Genomic DNA, 19413 nt, shown 5'->3' with positions numbered 1-19413 from the left:
GGATTGTCTTCTCAACAGATTAAAGTCACCTCCTGCGCCCACTAATCTTCAAAAATCCATTAGTGTGTCTACCTACAAGCAACATCTCTGTCTCTGCTCTTCCATTAGCTTTATGTGTCATTTTGCTGGAGATTTTCCTCAAGAAGGCGTTCGTGCCTCTTTGTTTCCCAGAGCAATCTAATGTAAAAGCTCACACCTTTTAGCTCAGCCACACTAAACCCATTGTTAATCTCCAAACATCTGAGTGGAGATTTTTAACCTCTGATACACTTCATCAAATCTAAAGAAGCAAATCTTACTGCTGTAAATTGATTGATTTAGTCCCATTATATTACTCCACCAGGGGAATACTACAGAAAATGAGCTTTGATTGAACTGGTTGACAGACAGCGCATATCAGATGTGGAGCAGTGAGGGATGTTTGGGCGATATTCTCCAGAGATCTGTGGTGTTTGATTTGGGATTTTGGAGTTCATTTGCAGAGAACAAATCTCTGTATCGCTTCAGGGAGAGATGAAGACTCTGTTTATTGGCTATTTGGGTAAAAGAAACCTATTAGGTTGCTTTTTCTTCAGATGCCCATATGTGATAACACCCATGAGGTGGCCATTTGGCATATCTGTCTTCTTATAAATGTGAAAAGGTTGGCAAGGTGAGAGAATTCCTGCAGGCTCTTTGTAGCTTTAACCTTTTCTTTTTGCACCTACTGTTCCACACTCTCTCTCCCTGATCAAAAAATGTGAACAGGTGGTCTTCTAAATACTCACAAGGGGGGATTGCAAGCTACATTTACATTGCTAACCGAAGAACATCCTGTAATGAAGTGAGCTGAACATCTAATATGTTACAGAAGATTACTGTTCTTCCTGAGTTCCCCCAAAAAATAACACTCAATTAAAGTACAGATACTCAAAAAACCTGAACATGACTAAATCAGCAATGATACAATCGATAGAAGTTGCTAAAATCGATACAACATGAAAGTTCCTCACAGGAGCTTTAAATTTGTAGAAGAACCTGAAGCAAGCAGTAAACCTTCAGTGGAGATTATGCCAAAAAAAGAATGATACAAATAAATAACTCATCAAGAAATAACCTTATTGAAGAGGTGGCATTCAGAGATTTGTCTTTGGAGGAGTGAAACTGAATTAAGTCCAAGGAAAGTATTAGCATACTTCTGTCTGAACACATTCATAACAGCAATCTACTCTTTTATATACACAGGCACTTCTTTCCTTAACAGTAGTCTTTAAATTACAGTGAGTACTCAAGTTACTGCCCACCACTGGTAATTATTAATCACAACATTCATCATAGAGAGAATGAAGTATAAGAGTTCTGCAACTCACAACTATGGCAACCAGAAAAGAAGAGAACACCAGACAGCTCTCTGGCTCCACCTATTGGCACTTTAACTACAGTAGAGTGATCAAACCTCCTACCTTATTTAAGAGGTCATATTTCTGCATGTTACCTGGTATTTGTCATACATAAATTATCACCAACATACAGGTGTCTTTTGTTGCCTCTCTATCCTTGAGTGATTAATACTGCTAGGACAGCTACTTCTACTTTCTTTAACAAAGATAAAAAAACACCCAAGAGACTTTTTGGTAAAATTTATTTCCCAAGTGTTTAAGTGATACATTTTTTCAGGGATTGTCTTAACAATGATGTCTTCCAACCTCCCCCCCAACAACCAGGAGAGCGAATGAAAAGAAATATTACTAACTTTTCACACAAACTGTACAATATGTGAATATACTGTAGCACAAGGGGTAAAAATGTTCAACTTGAGTACCTTTTGATTAGACCCAAACTTATTCCATCACGTATCAAAAACAGACAAAAGTACTTCTACTTGTACTGAAATTTGTCTTTGACTCCACACTTCCACATTTTTATCAAAGAAGTATCATCTCTAAAAATGAAACTAGAGATTTTAACAAATTTACAGTCTTCACTTGATGTTTTCTCCAAAAAAGACTCTCTCATGTGCTTCAGTTCTCCAACCCTTACTCATCAACATCATCAGCTTTAAGAGAAATATATACGTCATGCTTCAAGACATATGAAGGCAATTCATACAATCAAATGTATGGATTTAAAAACAGTCAATGAAACCGGAGAGTTACAGAATATTTGCAGAAGCAATCACAGAGGGACTAAGGCAGATAAAACCGAAACGACTGAAGACCACTATGTGCAGCAAGACGTGTTGGAGTGGCATGAGTCATCTATAAAAATGGTTTCCTGGAGGACCCCTTCTTTGAGTGGTTTTCTGTTTTTTTTTTATCCCCAAAGACCTTTCTTTAGCTCAGGAAAATGAAGAAACCGTTGAAATGGGATGCAGAGAAAAGAGTAGAGATGAGCTGGAGTACAAAAAAAAGGAAGGGCCGTTCAGTTCAACCTTCATCTTTTGTGGTTTTATCCTCTAGATCCTCATCGCTGTCTAAACCACTGTGGAGCCTCTTCGCCGTGGTGTTTCTGCTTCTCTCCTCCTTATCCTCCTTCTTTAGTTGGTCTGGTAATGGTTTCACTGTTTCAAAGGATGAAAAGGCACCATTGATTTCAAATTCAAGAGTTACATTTTTTAAAAAAGGGTGACAATATTTGTAGAAATCACATGTTTTGGAGCAGGAAACATTGGCCCACCCTGATAGTATCACATCTCACCTGCTGTTGGGACAAACTGGTCTTCAGCTCTGCCGCCATTATCGCTGTGACTGGTGCTGACTGTTTCTTTCCGTTCCTGGTCTGTGACGATTCTCTGTCTCGCACTCTCAAAAACAGACTTAATGACGATCGAGTCCTCATAGATCTGCAGGCATGAAAACACACAACACAACCTGAGCCTATTAAACATGACGTTAATAGAATGAGACTGTTGTATCTGTCACATGGAATAATTCCTCACCTGAGATCCCTCCAGGTTGTAGGTCTGAGCGTTGTGACACAGGAGGAAAATATCCTTCTCCAGGTCCCCCACACTTCTGTACTTGTGATTACGAACACGTTCCTGTGAAACAGAGGGTCAGAATCAAAAACCCCTCAACGAGACCATTACAAAATAACAATTTACTGTTCTACTTTTCCTCCAAAACACAAACACCAAACAAAAACATCTCACGCATACCAAGTCTCCCATCTTAAAAGCAGTTCAACACTTTGAGAAAAACATGTTTGATGGATTTTCTGCTTTGAGTCAGATGAGAGGTTCTGAAAACACTTAGATTTGATGAAGTTAGAACACTTTTCTGAACGAGCTGTGATTCCTGATTGTCTCCTAAATCATGCATCATGGAATTGTTTTGCTTTAACAGTTTACTTATATGTCCCTTTAATGTCTCTTTAAGGTAGTGTCTATGCTTAAAGGTACAGTAAGTAATGTGGCAGAAATCTGAAAATGCAAAGACTCAAACTATGACTGTTTGTCTTTGTGAGCTTTACTCTGGCCTTCAGTGAGCTTTGCAAAGCGGTCAGCTGGCAGAGTGATCTGACAAGCGAGACAAGGCCTGATCAACTGACCCAGAGTGAAGATTCAACATGTTACTTATTATTACGTATAAGTCAGTCAGGATGCTGAACTCTCTCCCTGTTTTGCCCCCTCTTCCCATAGTGCCCCCTTCACAGACTTAACCCGGTCACTGACCCCCCCCCTCCTCAGGACTGAAACGCACACACTCACTTTGATTTTAAATTGCACTATAGCAAAGTTTTTACACTGTTTTAAACTGTATTTTATCATTTTTATTAGCTTACTTCTTATCTTTTTCTAGCTTTCCTATGTTTATCTGTTGTTGTCGTTACTAGGGTCTGAGAGAGAAACCCAATTTAAAATCCTAAGTATGTCTCGTGCATACTGCAGTTTATTTGACAATAGAGAAGACTTTGAACTTTGAACTTTGACTTTGAAGATGACCGCATCGTTAAACACATTCAAAGATCTGTGAGACAAACCAGAGAGCTTTTTACGACCTCTCGCTTCTCACCCCCTGGTCTGCTAACAGATAACAAATCACAAATCACAGAAGGTCTTGTGTGTGTTTCTAACTTCTAATCAACACAAGAATAACATTCTATCATGTCTGTGTTTTTCCCATCACAGTAGAATAATATTTAGCGATATATGGAGCAGTCAGATTCTGGATTTGAACGCTTGAATGCTCCACATGCTCACCCCTCTTGGGGAAGCGACGGTGGCCTTTGAGGACAAGAAGCTTCTGTGATGCATTATAAGTATGATCCTCTAATTGTGAACTTTTGACCATTAAAATGTCAATCAGTACAAATTATTTAGCACACAACAATCCTTCTTATTCTTCTTCAAACAGGTACATTTTGCACCATGCACTTAACACAAAAAGGGCGTAAGTTATTAATTTGTCAGCTCCTATGTAGATATAAAAAACTCTCTAAGTTAACAAAAACAATACTGTAACGGCAGATTATGAATGAATGTGTGTGACCTGTGTGCGTAATTAAGGTTGTACGGGGGTCATTGTCTATTTAGGTAGGAACCTTTGTTGTGTGGTCAGGTGTTCCGCCCGGATGGTTATACAGTTTTTGACCGCTCAAGCAGCATGGTGCTGCTGGAGTTATGCGTGTATGTTTGTCTATGAAATGTCATGTTTTTGGACACTTTGGAGCTTATATCACGAAAATAAACGGACCAAGAGTTCAACCGGGAAATATGACTCGGACTTTCATTCATCAATCACGGTAACCCAAGCGCGTCAGATAGGTATTCCAGGTGCAGCGCCTCAGTGGCTTAAAGCTTTGGCTTGGCCTCTACAATCAAGTCAAAAACTGTATAACCATCCGGGCGGAACACCTGACCACACAACAAAGGTTCCTACCTAAATAGACAATGACCCCCGTACAACCTTAATTACGCACACAGGTCACACACATTCATTCATAATCTGCCGTTACACACCGGCCCCTAATTGTTCTGGCAGGCAGACAGAACAATTCAATACCAACCAAAAAATGTGAAGACCAGACATGTAAGTGCAAACTATTATGATTCAATTTACACCTCTTGTACCAGACAAAGTTTCGTTACGGGTCTCACAAGCACACTGTTTTTAGTCTGTAGTTTGACAGATCGCACCATGCCCCTTTTGTCAGGAAAAACCTCCAACACTTTGCCAAGAGGCCAGGAACCACGTGGAGCTGAGGAATCCATGATGACGACCACATCACCGGCTACTAGGCTCCGTTTCCTTTGATTCCACTTCTGTCTCTCTTGCAACAATGGCAGGTATTCCAGGTGCAGCGCCTCAGTGGCTTAAAGCTTTGGCTTGGCCTCTACAAATACTATGTTTATATTCAGGTGATTAAACACTAATTTAAACATACTTATGAACATCATATATCACAATAATTATCGCTATTGAATTATCGCCCAGCCCTTATTCAAAGAGGTGATAATGTGGGAACATGAAGGTCAACACATTTCAGATAATACAGCATAATGTTCAATGTGTTACCTTATTGCATCTTAGCACCATGCATCATTTTCTTGTTTCAGATATTCAATCGGTGTGTCTTTCAGTCTCAGGTGTAAGCATCACTCTCTGTGTGTGTTGAGCGACACTCACCCTGATCCTCCTGAAGTCCACAGGTTTGCGGATCAGCTCGTAGTACTCGGGAACCTCCTTCTTCGAGGGCAGCTGAACGAAGCCTTTACTGATCTGTCGACCCAACCTGAGAACAACATGTGATAGCTTATTTAATCTCATGTTATCAGGAAACAGTTTGATCATTAGAGTAGTAAACAGGTGGGGGTGACATTTATGGAAGCACAGAATATTCATACCTGAAGATGTTGTCTTTTACACTGACATCAAACTTCAATTTCAATTCAGTGGTGCTTTTTAATCAGATCATTGTTCCAAGATAATCTCATTTTTATTAAGAGTAACCAAGTATTCATTTCTTACAATCCTCTGATCTCTTAGTGGAAAACACCTTCATGATCCTAACTTATTTGCAACGTTGACATTGAGTATCCTGCATAATTTTAAACACTTAGAAGTCATCAGCATAACAAATGAATTGCAAAATTTAAAAAAAGTGATGATGTAGTTGAAACATTACTTCATTTTGTTACTCATATTTAAATCCAACAGTAATCGGTGATCAATGTTTGCACAATAAAAAGATTGAGAGTGTTTGTGAACGTGTGTTTATATCTTGACATAAGCTGCTTGCCAACCAAAAAAGTGTTACAGATGCATCATACAGATATAAACTCTACTCATGCCTCCTCTGTTTCGAACAGGCTCAAAGAAAACCATCACACTAATTCAACTTTAACACTGGTGGGTTATTTAGAGGACTTAAAGTACAACAACAGGTAAAGTGCGTGTTGTCAGATAGAACTTGAGGCTGATTTTAAATGTGGATGGACTGCAGCTCCCCAACCCTGGACACTTTTAAGAAAGCAGTCAAAACGCACCTTTTCCTTAAGGCCTTTCCCAATTAGATATCCCCACCTACCCCCCAGACCCCCAACCTGACCCTGTGAAGCGACCTTGGGTTTCTTGAAAGGCGTTATATAACTATCAGTTATTATTATTATAAAAAAACAATCGTACAGAGCTATGAGTGGCAAAGAAACAAAGAATGTCAGGAACCTCTGGCCGTGAGAATTGAAGCCAATGCTTAAGTGTTAAAAACTGCAGTTCCTCAAGTGTCCACTTGAGGCTGGCCCCGGAAGTACCAGAAACCACATACACACCAATTCAAAAAAGCCGATCTTCACAGCAGAAATAAACATGTTTACAGCCTGGTACAAAAGACGAGTGTAGTCTGGATAGCTCATTTCTCTATCGGCACACACTGTACGGGGGGCACATTTTTTCATTACACGACAATTTTGAAGATATTAAGATTACGAGTTTTCCATTATGAGAGGCACAGCTGACTTGATTGACAGGCGGGAACACTGTAGCTGTTGGCTAGGAGGCTCAAAGCCCGCCTCTTTACATCACACTCACTCAACAGCAGTTATGAGTTCAACATTTCCAATATGGCTGCCGCCTATTGGCTTCAAAACAGATGGGTGACGTCACGGATACTACGTCCATTATTTATACAGTCTATGTGCTAACAAGCTGACACTCTTTCTTGATTGCTGATCTGCTGCAGAAGTTCTGGACTCCAGCTGATGCGGACGTACTGGACTTCAGCAGCAACAGCTTCTACTACTCGTCTCATCACCCTCACCTCTCTCTCTTACTCCCCTCTATCTGTCTTTCCAGACCCAACTCAGTCGAGGCATGATGGCTGTCTAACATGAGTCTGGTTCTGCACGAGGTTTCTACCTGTTAAAAGGAAGTTTTTTCCTCACCACTGTAACTAGCTAAATACTGCGATGTGCAATGCTCATGGTGGATTAAGGTGGGGTCAGACTGAGTCTTATCCTGTCTTGGTGTTGGGTCTCTGTTCATAATTTGACATAGAGTGGTCTAGACCTCTTATGTAAAAGCGTCCTGAGATAACGTTTGTTGTGATTTGGCGCTATACAAATAAAGATTGATTGATTGATTTGATATCTATGGTTAAACCAATAACAACACTGTTATAAGTTGTCACTTTTGCTACATTTATTTATACAATAACAAATAAGCAAGAACCTGTTCTACTGTGCCGACATGACGGATCTGTGCTGTCTTATTGTTAAGTTAAATGTGTTCTGGTTAAATGAAGGCCTGTGATGTCAGACCCACAGCTTCACCAGCCAGATCACTTCTGGGCATGCTTTGGCTCCACGAGTGCAACTTGCCAGCACCCACTGAGGAGGTATTTTGGCTTCAAATCTCACAATGATGAGAGGAGGTGATCAGATTATTATACAGTCAATGGTGCAGGCAGCATTTTATGAAATGATACTAGTCAACACTTTGCTTTGACTTTAAGCTACAGCATCTGTTAGTTTTGTATTTAAACAAACTTTATCAATAACGACACCTTATAAGGCGTTTGATACCTTCACAGTTTTGGAGATAGTGATGTTGTTGTCCCCAGCATGTTTGTACTAACAGTTCATTTACCTGCACCATAGTATTAAAACACAACCCACGAATCCTTGAGTGCACTCACCCGTCCTTGTAGTTGATAACCATGTCCACCAGCGTGCTCAGTGTTCTGGTGAGTTCAGGCGGGTTTGGAGGCAGCTTCTCAGCAGGTGGGCGTCCACGCTTCCTCTTGACCTTTTCACCCGTCTCCTGCGTGCCCTGCAGTTCTTTCTCTCCAGGTTGATCACTTTTACGCTTTTTCAGACTGATGTCCTCTTCCATTTCCTCCAGGGAACCGTTCTCTCTGGATTCCGGCTGCAGGGAGAGACAGTGAGAAGTGTGTTTAGACATATATATAAAAAACATATAGAGGCATATAAAGCAGGTATTGTACACACAAAGCATGCATATTTCTTTTGTTGTTCAGATAACAGATCATGATTACAAGAAGCGTAAGAGCTGAGGAATGGGTTGAAAGAAGAAGAACTGAGGCTGATTTCAATTAAAAACTCCTCCTTTGACTTTCTTTTGTCAGACCAGGCGCTGAGAAACTGCTGCACAGAAATTTCCCAAACATTCATATGCTGCAAAAACAGGAATCTGAAATACTCCAGGCAGCAAGCGCTGAGGATATAACCCTTAAATCAAGCCACGCGAGCCTGCTAATGAGCCGTTTTTGTAGGAATTGAAGCATTCAAAATTTCAGAGCATGTTTTTTTGTATTCTAATGAAGAAGGGATTATTTGTTTCTCTTTCACAAAAGCATCCAAATCAGCATGAACGCAAGCGACCCCGCTGCCTGTGCTGTCTCTGCAAATTCAGGACAGATCATTTTATCTGGAGGCTTTGATGTTGGATGATTATAGAGGCGGGGTATTGTATTTTATGAATGCACAATGAGATCTGAATACATTTAGGGAAGCCATGTCTTCTAACGCTAATAATGCAGTAAATATTAACTCGCATTTCACCGCTCTGTCACCAGAATTAGATCGAAAGAGGATTTTTTTACGCATCTGATGCTCGACATTGGTGCTTTTGCCGCATCCTGAGTTATTTTCAACCATTTCATCGCTTTCGTCTTCCAATGTCTGCTGCAACCACTGTATTCTCTCCACAAAGGCAATTAGAGGCCAGGAAACACGAGTATATGCATGCAGCAAGAGCGGCTCGATCAGCAGCAGCAGCAGCAGCAGCAGCAGCAGCATCCCCGTCTGGAGAGAGGAGGGAGGGAGGAAACAGAAAAAGGCATGCTGTCCAATCCAAGCAGAATATTGATGCATCAATCTTGCAGGCTTTATACAGTACACACAGCAGCATTCAAATCATACAATAAATTGAGCATGCGCTTGTAAAAAAAAAAAAAAAGTCTCAAGGACAGATTAAACCGTGCTGAAGTATGGAATTTTGCACACGTGTGTGGAGGGAACAGGGACATGAGCGTGCAGCATCATAAGTAGAAAACAATAATAAAGCAATAAGAATGAAGGTGACAGTGATACAGACACACACACACACACACACACACACACACAAAACAACAAAAGCATGGCTGCACTTGCAAACCAAAACGACATGGCAGATTATTGACTGAGAGGAGGCAACAATAGGAATCCTGCTTATGATCGCTCGGCTCAAAAAATGTGGGGCTTTGAAAAGCCCCGCTACTCTCTCTCTCTCTAAGGGGCTGCAATCGTTCCAGAGGAATACTGGAGGGATAGAGGGTAATCCTCAAAGATGTAAAACGCAGCTGAGAGCCTGTCTGACTGTGCATGTGTGAGAGGAAGGCTGTCAGTGTGTGTGTGTGTGTGTGTGTGTGTGCATGTGATGCTCCATGCCTGTGCCTTTTTCTCTCCTAACAAGACTGCCTCTTCCCTGACTAATCTGGCAAAGATTCCCTCTCATCTGTTACAACACACACCTACACACTCCCTCTTCCTCCTCTCCCCCCCCCCCCTCCTCTTCTGCTCTCCCTCACACACACACACACACATATAAACTCACAGACACTCTCTTCCCCCCAGCACACACACATTTTATCCATCTCTTCCTCTCTTCCCATGCGATGTAGCCTGGCTGAATCTTGAAGCCTGAGAAAGGGAAAAAAAGAAGGACATGGAGGAGGATATTTACCTGAGTGCAATCTGCAGGCTGGCTATCAGGATCGGCTGCAGCTGTGGGGGAGAGAATTAGCAAGCCAGCATAGCGGCGAGCTGCTAGTCTCTTCATCAGCTGATCACTCAGAAGCAGAGCCCAGAAGGGGGGAGAATAAAAGCGCTATGTTTTCATATACAAATCAATGGGCAGGGGGAAAATAGAAATGCCATACCCATCTCCTGTCTGCAGCTCTCCGAAGTCTTTTTCCTGACTCTGGAAGGCCCCGAGCTTGTCTCCCTCTGCATGTTTTTAATATCGACTGCTGCCAGACGCTTTTTTCTCTCTCTTCCTACCCCGCTGTTAAAGTTATCGGGTCCATTTTTTGTTTTTTTTTTGTTTTTTTTTTTCCTGCAGTGTTGCATTTTGAGAAGGGGACGTGCCATTTTTGCAGTCGACCAATGCTGTGAAGAAGAAACATGAGTCCAGCTTGCAGCTTAAAGCGAGACATTCATGTCTGGGTCATACAGTGTGGGCATGTTTGTGCACGTGCGGGGGTCATGTCCCTGTGAAATATTCATAACAATACGTCATCAGAAACCCAGAACATAGAAAACAAGAGATTATTTCACTAAATGTTGAGCATGAAATCCTTAAAAGCTCTACATATTAGAAATGTACGGTGGCCCTGAAGGACAAAACAAATTTTAAAAAGAGGAAACACTTTTACAAAGCTGGAGACAATTTTACATTTTGAAAACATATTTATATTTTATAAAAGTAAATGACATTAACAAAACACTTTTACCATCAACAAAACACATTTACATTTAAGAAAACTAATTTACAAAATCAAAAAAACACTTTTAAGAGGTGAGACAATTTTACAAACAACAGTCCTTCAGGGCCACCGTATTAAAGCTCTACATATTAGATATGTACGGTGGCCCTGAAGGACAAAACAAATTTACAAAAGATGAAACACTTTTACAAAGCTGGAGACAATTTTTACATTTTTGAAGACATTTTTGCATTTTATAAAACTAAATTACATTAACAAAACACTTTTACCAAGAACAAGACACATTTATTTTTAAGAAAACAAATTTACATTTAAGAAAACAATTTTCATTTAAGAAAACAATTTTAAATTTAAGAAAACAAATTTAAATTTAAGAAAACAAATTTACAAAATCATAAAAAACAAATTTACAAAATAAAAAAACAAATTTACAAAATAAAAAAAACAAATTTACAAAATAAATACAAAGAAATTACAAAAAAACAAAACAAAAACTAATTTACAAAATAAAAAAACTAATTTACAAAAAAACAAAACAAAAACTAATTTACAAAATAAAAAAACTAATTTACAAAAAACCCCCAAAAAACACTTTTACAAGCGGTGAGACAATTTTACAAACAACAGTCCTTCAGGGCCACTGCATTAAAAGCTCTAGATATTAGATATGTACGGTGGCCCTGAAGGACAAAACAAATTTACAAAGGATGAAACCCTCTTACAAAGTTTGAGACAAATATACATTTTGGAAAACATTTTTGAATTTTATAAAACTAAATGACATTAACAAAACACTTTTACCAAGAACAAAACAAATTTACATTTAAGAAAACAAATTTATAAAATCAAAATAACACTTTTACCAAAGCCAAAACAAATTTACATTGAAGAAAATTTTTTTACAAAATAAACAAAACACTTTTACAAGCGGTGAGACAATTTTACAGACAACAATCCTTCAGGGCCACCGTATTAAAGCTCTAGATATTAGATATGTGCGGTGGCCCTGAAGGACAAAACAAATTTACAAAAGATAAAACACTTTTACAAAGCTGGAGACAAATTTACATTTTGGAATACATTTTTACATTTTATAATACTAAATGACATTAACAAAACACTTTTACCAAGATCAAAACACATTTACATTTAAGAAAACAAATTTACAAAATTAAAAAAAACTCTACAAGAGGTGAGACAATTTCACAAACAACAGAGCACGGTGGACATTTAGTTTGTTTGGATGGACAGAAACCAAATGGAGCGACGTTACACAAAGTGTAGGAACCAACTTGGGTGCTTATGGTTGATCCTGCCAGTAGCATAGGTTGTCTCAAAGATTAAGCCATGCAAGGCTTAGTACACACAGCCGGTACAGTGAAACTGAATGGCCCGTTAAATCAGCCATGGTACCGGTACTCTGTTTGGTACCGGATCACCTCCGGTGTTTGCTATATTCTCTTTTCTGTTAAAAAATGAATGTAAATTTGTTTCAGAAATGGTAAAAGTGTTGCGTCATTTGTAAAATTGTCTCACGGCTTTTAAAAGTGTTTTTTTGATTTTGTAAATTTGTTTTGTCCTTCAGGGCCACCGTACAAATCTAATATCTAGAGCTTATTATAAATATTAGATATGTGCGGTGGCCCTGAAGTACAAAACAAATTTTACAAAAGATGAAACACTTTTACAAAGTTGGAGACATTTTTACATTTTATAAAACTAAATGACATGAACAAAACACTTTTACCAAGAACAAAACACTTTTACATTTAAGGAAACAAAATTACATCAGCAAAACACTTTTACCCATAGACTGTATAAATAATGGATGTAGTATCCGTGACGTCACCCATCTGTTCCTGAGCGCTGTTTTGAAGCCAATCGACGGCGGCAGCCATATTGGAAATGCAGAACTCAACCAAACTTAGTGTGAGGTAAAGGGGTGGAGTTTGAGCCTCCTAGCCAACAGCTATGTGTTCCCGTCTAGGAGTCCATTCAGTCATGTCCTTATTTGGGCAAAAACTTCTGAACTGATTTGTTAGAAAACAATGTCACCCTCTGTACAGTGTGTGCAGATAGAGAAATGAGCTACGTAGAGCCAAGCCATTTTTTTAACCAGGCTGTAAACATGTTTATTTTTTGAATTGGTGTCTATGTGGTTTTGTGTGTTTCTGCAGCCAGCCTCAAGTGGATTCTCAATGAACTGCAGTTTATAACACTTTTGCATGGGCTTCATAGTTTGAAACCGGAGGTTGCCGCTTGCTTTTACCAAGGCCAAAACTAATTTACATTTAAGAAATACAAATTTACAAAAGATGAAACACTTTTACAAAACTGGAGACAATTTTACAAACAACGGAACACTTTTACTGTTAAGTCTGACTCCTTTTAGCCTGACTCCGTTTAGTCTGAGGAAATGTGGTCTGAGGCCGTTTCATCTGAGGTCTGACACCTCTCTTTGAGACCAGAGAATGTCCTAATATTAGGGATGTACATTTAAAGTATTTTCCGTGATCGATTTTTGGAAATGTTAACAATCAATTATCGATTAATTGATAAAAAAAACATTATTATTCTTACGTCAAAAACAATGCCAAATACGTTGTTTTCCCCCTAAATAATATTTTCTACAGCAACAAAATGCAAATAACTTACGGGATTGAATACGGGCACACGTTTGACACGCAGAATATCAACGATCAGGCTCATAAAAATATTCTACGCGGACATAATCTTATAAAGTGAACGCTCATAATACTAACAGAAAAGTACTTCAGATTCGCAGTGTCCAGTTTTCCGTCTCCTCGTTCTTATTGAGAAAAATAAACATGTGTATTCAATCGGGTGTCAGTCGGGAGTGCAACCGGGTCATCAGTCCAGCTGCAGAAAAGCCCAGACGGCTCTGATGTTGCTGGTCTGTAAACGTAGCGTACCTGAATTTCCCACCAGTCTGCTGCCTTCGTATCCAAAGGTGGAAATGTCCTGTTTAAAGTTGTCAACCTTCGTGTCCGTGTTGTTGTTGGCAGCAGTTTTGTATTGATCCTCTTTTCAGCGTCTCCGCTGTGCGCAACACCTTTAACAGCTGATTCACATCCAAACATGCTTTAAACCTAAAACACCTCCATGATAGCTGAGTGTAATATGAGACCACATGATGTTTGTTCCACGTGATGGAAAATTGATAACAAAAAATGTGCGTTTCAAGTAATTTCTTAACAATCAAGTAATCGATAATCAATTAATTGTGGTCATCCCTACCTAATATGTAAACCATGTCGCTCCGTTTGGTTTCTCTCCATCAAAACAAACTAAATGACCCCTCACTCGATTACTTCTGGATCACTTCTCGTATTTGGTACATTCCCTTTCCGTAAAAATGAAATGTTAATTTGGTTCAGAAATGGTAAAAGTGTTCCCTCGTTTGCAAAATTGTCTCCTTAAATGTAAATTTGTTTTGGCCTTGGTAAAAGTGTTTTGCTGATGTAATTTTGTTTTATAAAATGTAAAAATGTTTCCCAAAATGTAAATTTGTCTCCAACTTTGTAAAAGTGTTTGATCTTTTGTAGATGTATTTTGTCCTTCAGGGCCACCGTAGATTTGACCCTAAAATCCTCCTTACTGCTGTTAGTGTACGCGTGAACCAGTAACAGTGAACGCAACATGCTGTGCTGCCAAAGTTTTCTTTATTCCAGCCAAACATGAGTCTCTGATAAACAACTTGATCACTAACATGTTGACACAAGTAGCCATTGACATCTGGTAGTCAACAACACACATGGTACACAGAAACCAGTTCTTGCTGTACAAAGAATTTGGAATGTGTTTTTTTTCTGTGTTACAATCTAAATAATTAAGTTTGATGCAGCCATTATTTTTTCACTAGGTTAAAAAAAAAAGCAGCAATAGCTTCAAATGAAAATAAGGCAAAGTTAGAATTGTCAGAAACTGCAGTTCCTAGTCTGGCCACTTGAGGTACACTTTAGAGCAACATGATTACTTTATCCAACATGCACGTCGCCGTCATGGTTTTGTAGTTGGTTAACCAATGGGTGATGTCATGGTTCCTTAAGTCAACATCTTTGATAGCAGCATGGCATGATTACTAGAGTTATGGCACAGCTCTCTTTCTTTCCTCAATAAGACTCAGAGACCATTAATGCTTTGCTTTTGTTTGCGGCCCTAAATTCCAGCGGAGTGATGGACTTAATTTTCTTCTCCTTTTTTTAGCTGATACTTGAACACATCTGGTTTCTGGGAATCCATTCGGTGTTTTCCACCAACATGTGCAAAAGGCTGCTGGAAAAAAGCAAACAATGTCAGAACTCACACACCACAGGAAATTAAGGATACAACAAAACAGGAACAGAGTGGAGCTAAAAGGTCCTGCTGCATGTTCTTCAAGTCAGGACTAAATCACAATGACAGAGCAATTCTTCTTTTGTATAACGCAGAGGCTTTTGTAACACGAGCTGGAATTAAGAGGAAAAATAAAGGTCGTGCTTCACATTAATTGAACAGGTCATCCTCAGGATCCAGCAATCTATTATTATAGATGTTGATCTTCTGTCAGCTGGTCAGGGCCTTTGCCGTACCATTTAACAGAGTGAATTAATTACACTTAATTTATAACTGAATCAAACACAAGGTTAAAAAAAACAACTGTGAATGTGAGACTTGCAACTAATTCAAAAGATCCTAGTTTGACTTGTCCCTTTTGGGCTACTGTAGAAGCATTGCAGGGAAACATGATACGGTTCATTGAAGAGGACATTCACATTAAAAGCTTACTTGGGAAGTCAAGAGAAGACGATGAATCTTAATTTCAGGTCTTATACACAAGTGAAAATACACCATGTGTACCCAATAGATCATTTGAATCCTACACACTAGGTCCTCAGAGCCACTGATGACTGCGTTTTACATCTTAAAGCAAGGGTTCCCAAACTTTTCAGCCCGGGACCCCAAAAATATAGGTGCCAAAGACTTGTGACCCCCCTGTCCTTTAAAGTGATTTAATGTGACTTAATTTAGCTGGTCTGCAGAAAATTAGCCTACCTATATGAGCATGTGGCTGTGTTTCCTGTGCCATTATGAGGTAACCTACTGCTACTGATGCTTTTGATAATTAACTGGTCACTAACCCTAAACTTAGGAGTCATGTGGCAACAAAGAAAGGCAGAAAACTCATTACATTTTCTATTTTCAATGTTTTATTTCAAATTGAGCTACTATTTTTGTCTACTTTTTTTTACTATAATGGGTAAAATGTACTATTTTTAGATAATTAAAAAAAAAAACATTCTGGAAGACATCTCACAGCCCCCCATTTGTGTCTCGCGACCCCCTAGGGGGTCCCAACACACACTTTGGGAACCCCTGTCTTAAAGTATTTGAATTCAGTACTGAATAAACTGCTAAACTGCTTATTCAAGACTTTAAGTTGCTGTAAGAGTCACATCTTTATGTATTTAAAAGTATATATCATTCATTGCTGAAAAAGCAATAATTAAAGTGAGAAAGTTGATGGTTGTTTTCATTACAACAGCAACACAACTGAATGGGTTCATTCCAAAACATCTCTGACACTGCCAAAAATAACCTTCCCATATTTGCTGACCAACTATTTATAGTGTTGTGGTAACCCAAAGGTTATTCCTCATTCAGGCCTTGAGAAAACTCAGTAAAGTATGGATCTAAAATGCCTCCCTCTGAAGAGAGAGGTTTGTCTCTGTTTCCACCTGATGGAATTACTGTTGTGTTGTTTTTCTATGATGTTTGAATTGCTCTATGGTCTATGCACACAAGCTGTGCTACCTGAAGCCTTTAAGGCGCTTTTACACTTCTCATATGAATACTGGTTGTAAGAACATGATTGTCTAAGTGTATGTTTAGGGGCCATACTGTGATTTTCTTGTCTTATTTGTTAATCATGATTATTTCCTTTTTATGGTTGACTTAATTTCCAGTTTTGGGTTCATGGGTGTGGTTAACTTTTTATCTACCTGTTCAGTTGTGTGGTGGGAGGCATGCAAAGAGGGTGAGTGGGTCTGAATATTATTTGTTGACCTCCAACGTCATCATTATTATCATTGTTTATTTAGATATTTTTTGGTATTTCATTATTTTTAGTCTTTTGTTAATAAATAGAAAAACCTTTCATGGACTTTGATTTTGATTTAAGGCGAGAAGCGTCACAAACACGAGCCCACTTAGTCTCTGCGGCACTTTTCAATCTGCAGCATGTTTATTATTTGTGTATGCATTGAATAAAGGTGAAGACATAGATAGATAGATCTTTATTTGTCCTTAATAAGGAAATTTGTTGCCACCGTCTGTACAGGAATACATGTAAAAACACAATAAACAATAAACATCCACCCAGCCTCACAGCAATGGTGCACCTCATCACACATATGTACACACTGGACACATATGAACACACCAGACACATATAAGACATTTTAAATGTATTATAGAATTTGAGTAAGAATATTATCATAGAGCCACTTTATTTGCTCTATAGAGGCTGGGATTGGATCAGTTCTTTGTTCCCTTAAAAAAATGTTAATTCATTTGCATTTTGGTAAACAGAGCCTGGACTGGAGCACACTCATACTCACCCTCAGGCCAAACTTCATTTTTAATGAGTTTTTTTTTTGTTTGTTATTTTGCAAGATTTATTACATTTTTTAAATTCTGATTTCATTTTTCAACATTTTTGTCTCACACCTAAACATAAGTGTTGTGAAGAGCATGTCTGAAGGAGGAGCTTCCTCAAGAGGAGTGGCTTGATCAGAGCCTTTAGAGGAGGATTGGAGCCAGGTGTGTTCCCTTTTACCTTACCTGCTGATGGACCCTGAACTTCAGACTGTGAGTTGTTTCTGAGTGGTGCTTTCTGTCTGACCGCACAGCCTTGGTGTTCATGTCAAAATGCTGGTAAATGTTTTTAAAGGTGACATATCATGCAAAATCAACTTTTTAATGGTTCTCTGAAATATGTGTCCCTGGCATGTCTACAAACCCCCCCCAAAATGAAAAAAATCCATTCTGCCCCTGTTCTGATTTCTCCACCTTTCTGTAAATGTGTGCTGAAACGAGCCGTTTCAGAATTCAGTGTTTTTGTTACGTCACAACAATATCCGGTCTTTAACTGAAGTCAGAGCTCCAAGCTTGTTCAGCCCATAGACTGTATAAAATACAACTCAACTCCTCCTCTGTTTTTCATTCCCTGCACACACGTGTGCTAACAAGGAGCTTAGGAGGGAGGCATGCTAGTTGTAGGCTGTCTTAATAAACACAGAGGTCGGTTTTACTCCCCACGTCTGCAGATTTGAAGATCAAGTGGATGATTTTTATTTTCATGGAAAAGTGCTAGTGCTAGTTAGCATAGCCACATAGCTACATGTTCGTAGCTGTGCCAAGACACACGTTGACATGCTGACAAATACAACAACAGGAAACACAAAATCTGTGACCAATCGTTCAAAAAGGTCCTGCTGCCTTTCTGGCAGAGGTCGGTTTTACTCCCCACATTTGCAGATTTGAAGATCTAGTAGAGGATTTTTATTTATCATGGATAAGTGCTAGCGCTAGTTAGCATAGCCACATAGCTACATGTTCGTAGCTGTGTACCAAGACACACGTCGACATACTGATAAATAAAACAACAAGAAACACAAAATCTGTGACCAATGGTTCAGAAAGGTCCTGCTACAGGCGCCTCTCCATCAGGATCAGATTCTGGATCAGATTCAGAGGGTTGAAGTAACACGGGTCTGTGAGCAGCCGTGTATATTCAGCCAACATGTAAACATTAGATCAACGTGCTGGAGAGCCGAGGGGATAGCCACTTTCTGAGGGGGCGTGGTCAGAGGGAAAACAGACTGTTCTGAGCAGGGCTGAAGAAGAGGGTTTTTCAGGCAGTCCAAAATCTGATTTCAAAGTTTTTTTTTGAGCATAAACTTTAAAGACATGTTTTGGGGACCTCTTAGACCAATATATATTGATGAAAAAAGCGTGATATGTCACCTTTAAAAAGTCTAAATTTATGTTACCTTGAGTGAGCAATTTTGTTTTTGAGTTGTGGCTCACCATTTGACCCATTGGACATGCTTTGATCTGTTAAATGTGATCATCATTGACCTTCCTGTTCTGAGTGTTTTTTGACACCTGCAACTGATCGTCTGTTTAAAAAGCTCCAACACACTATTTATAAAATTATTTAGATTTATTGTTGTTATTATTATTATCTATTTTTGTGTTAATCATTACAATCTTATTTATTTATTCATTTATTTATTTATTTATTCATTTATCTTTACTTTCGGACTAGGGACTAGGTGTTTTCAAAAATCTTGTTGTTTTTTTTGCCTCTGAATCTGATGGCTGCATTGTTTTTTTGTGATGTTGGCTGAGTCTAATACAAATGCTAAAATAAAAAGAAAAGCTCCACCCCAACCCAAGGTTTAAAAACTCTGACAGTACAAAGCA

General features: G+C 38.9%; 1 protein-coding gene across 5 annotated transcripts; it reads right to left on the bottom strand.

The window, feature by feature from the left end:
• Positions 1 to 1604: 1604 nt before the first annotated feature.
• LOC117830702 (probable global transcription activator SNF2L2) lies at positions 1605 to 10681 on the bottom strand. 5 transcript variants are annotated; one of them, XM_034708937.1, is made up of 7 exons: positions 10357 to 10681; positions 10161 to 10201; positions 8113 to 8342; positions 5607 to 5712; positions 2918 to 3019; positions 2677 to 2821; positions 1605 to 2539 (listed from the first exon to the last, which is right to left on the bottom strand). In XM_034708937.1, exons 1-7 carry the CDS (start codon positions 10565 to 10567, stop codon positions 2406 to 2408), a joined length of 969 nt encoding a protein of 322 aa, XP_034564828.1. In that variant the 5' UTR covers positions 10568 to 10681; the 3' UTR covers positions 1605 to 2405. The 5 variants fall into 5 exon arrangements, with proteins under 5 accessions (XP_034564828.1, XP_034564829.1, XP_034564831.1 ...); XM_034708938.1 differs by having other exon boundaries at positions 10161 to 10259; positions 10357 to 10680; XM_034708940.1 differs by lacking the exon at positions 10161 to 10201 and having other exon boundaries at positions 10357 to 10677.
• Between the last annotated feature and the right edge of the window lie 8732 nt (positions 10682 to 19413).

The sequence above is a fragment of the Notolabrus celidotus genome, chromosome 19, assembly GCF_009762535.1.
Source record: "Notolabrus celidotus isolate fNotCel1 chromosome 19, fNotCel1.pri, whole genome shotgun sequence".
In the NCBI taxonomy this organism is placed as follows: domain Eukaryota; kingdom Metazoa; phylum Chordata; class Actinopteri; order Labriformes; family Labridae; genus Notolabrus; species Notolabrus celidotus.
The sequence above is the reverse complement of the archived record's forward strand: the minus strand, read 5'-3'. Positions and strand labels throughout refer to the sequence as shown.

Excerpts from the sequence above, each read along its gene's own strand:
- LOC117830702 (XM_034708937.1), bottom strand. The coding sequence starts at position 10,567 with ATGGCACGTCCCCTTCTCAAAATGCAACACTGCAGGAAAAAAAAAAAC. Across the intron at positions 3,020-5,606 it reads TGGACTTCAGGAGGATCAGG|GAACGTGTTCGTAATCACAA; the intron begins GTGAGTGTCGCT and ends TCTGTTTCACAG. Across the intron at positions 2,540-2,676 it reads CCAGTTTGTCCCAACAGCAG|TGAAACCATTACCAGACCAA; the intron begins GTGAGATGTGAT and ends CCTTTGAAACAG.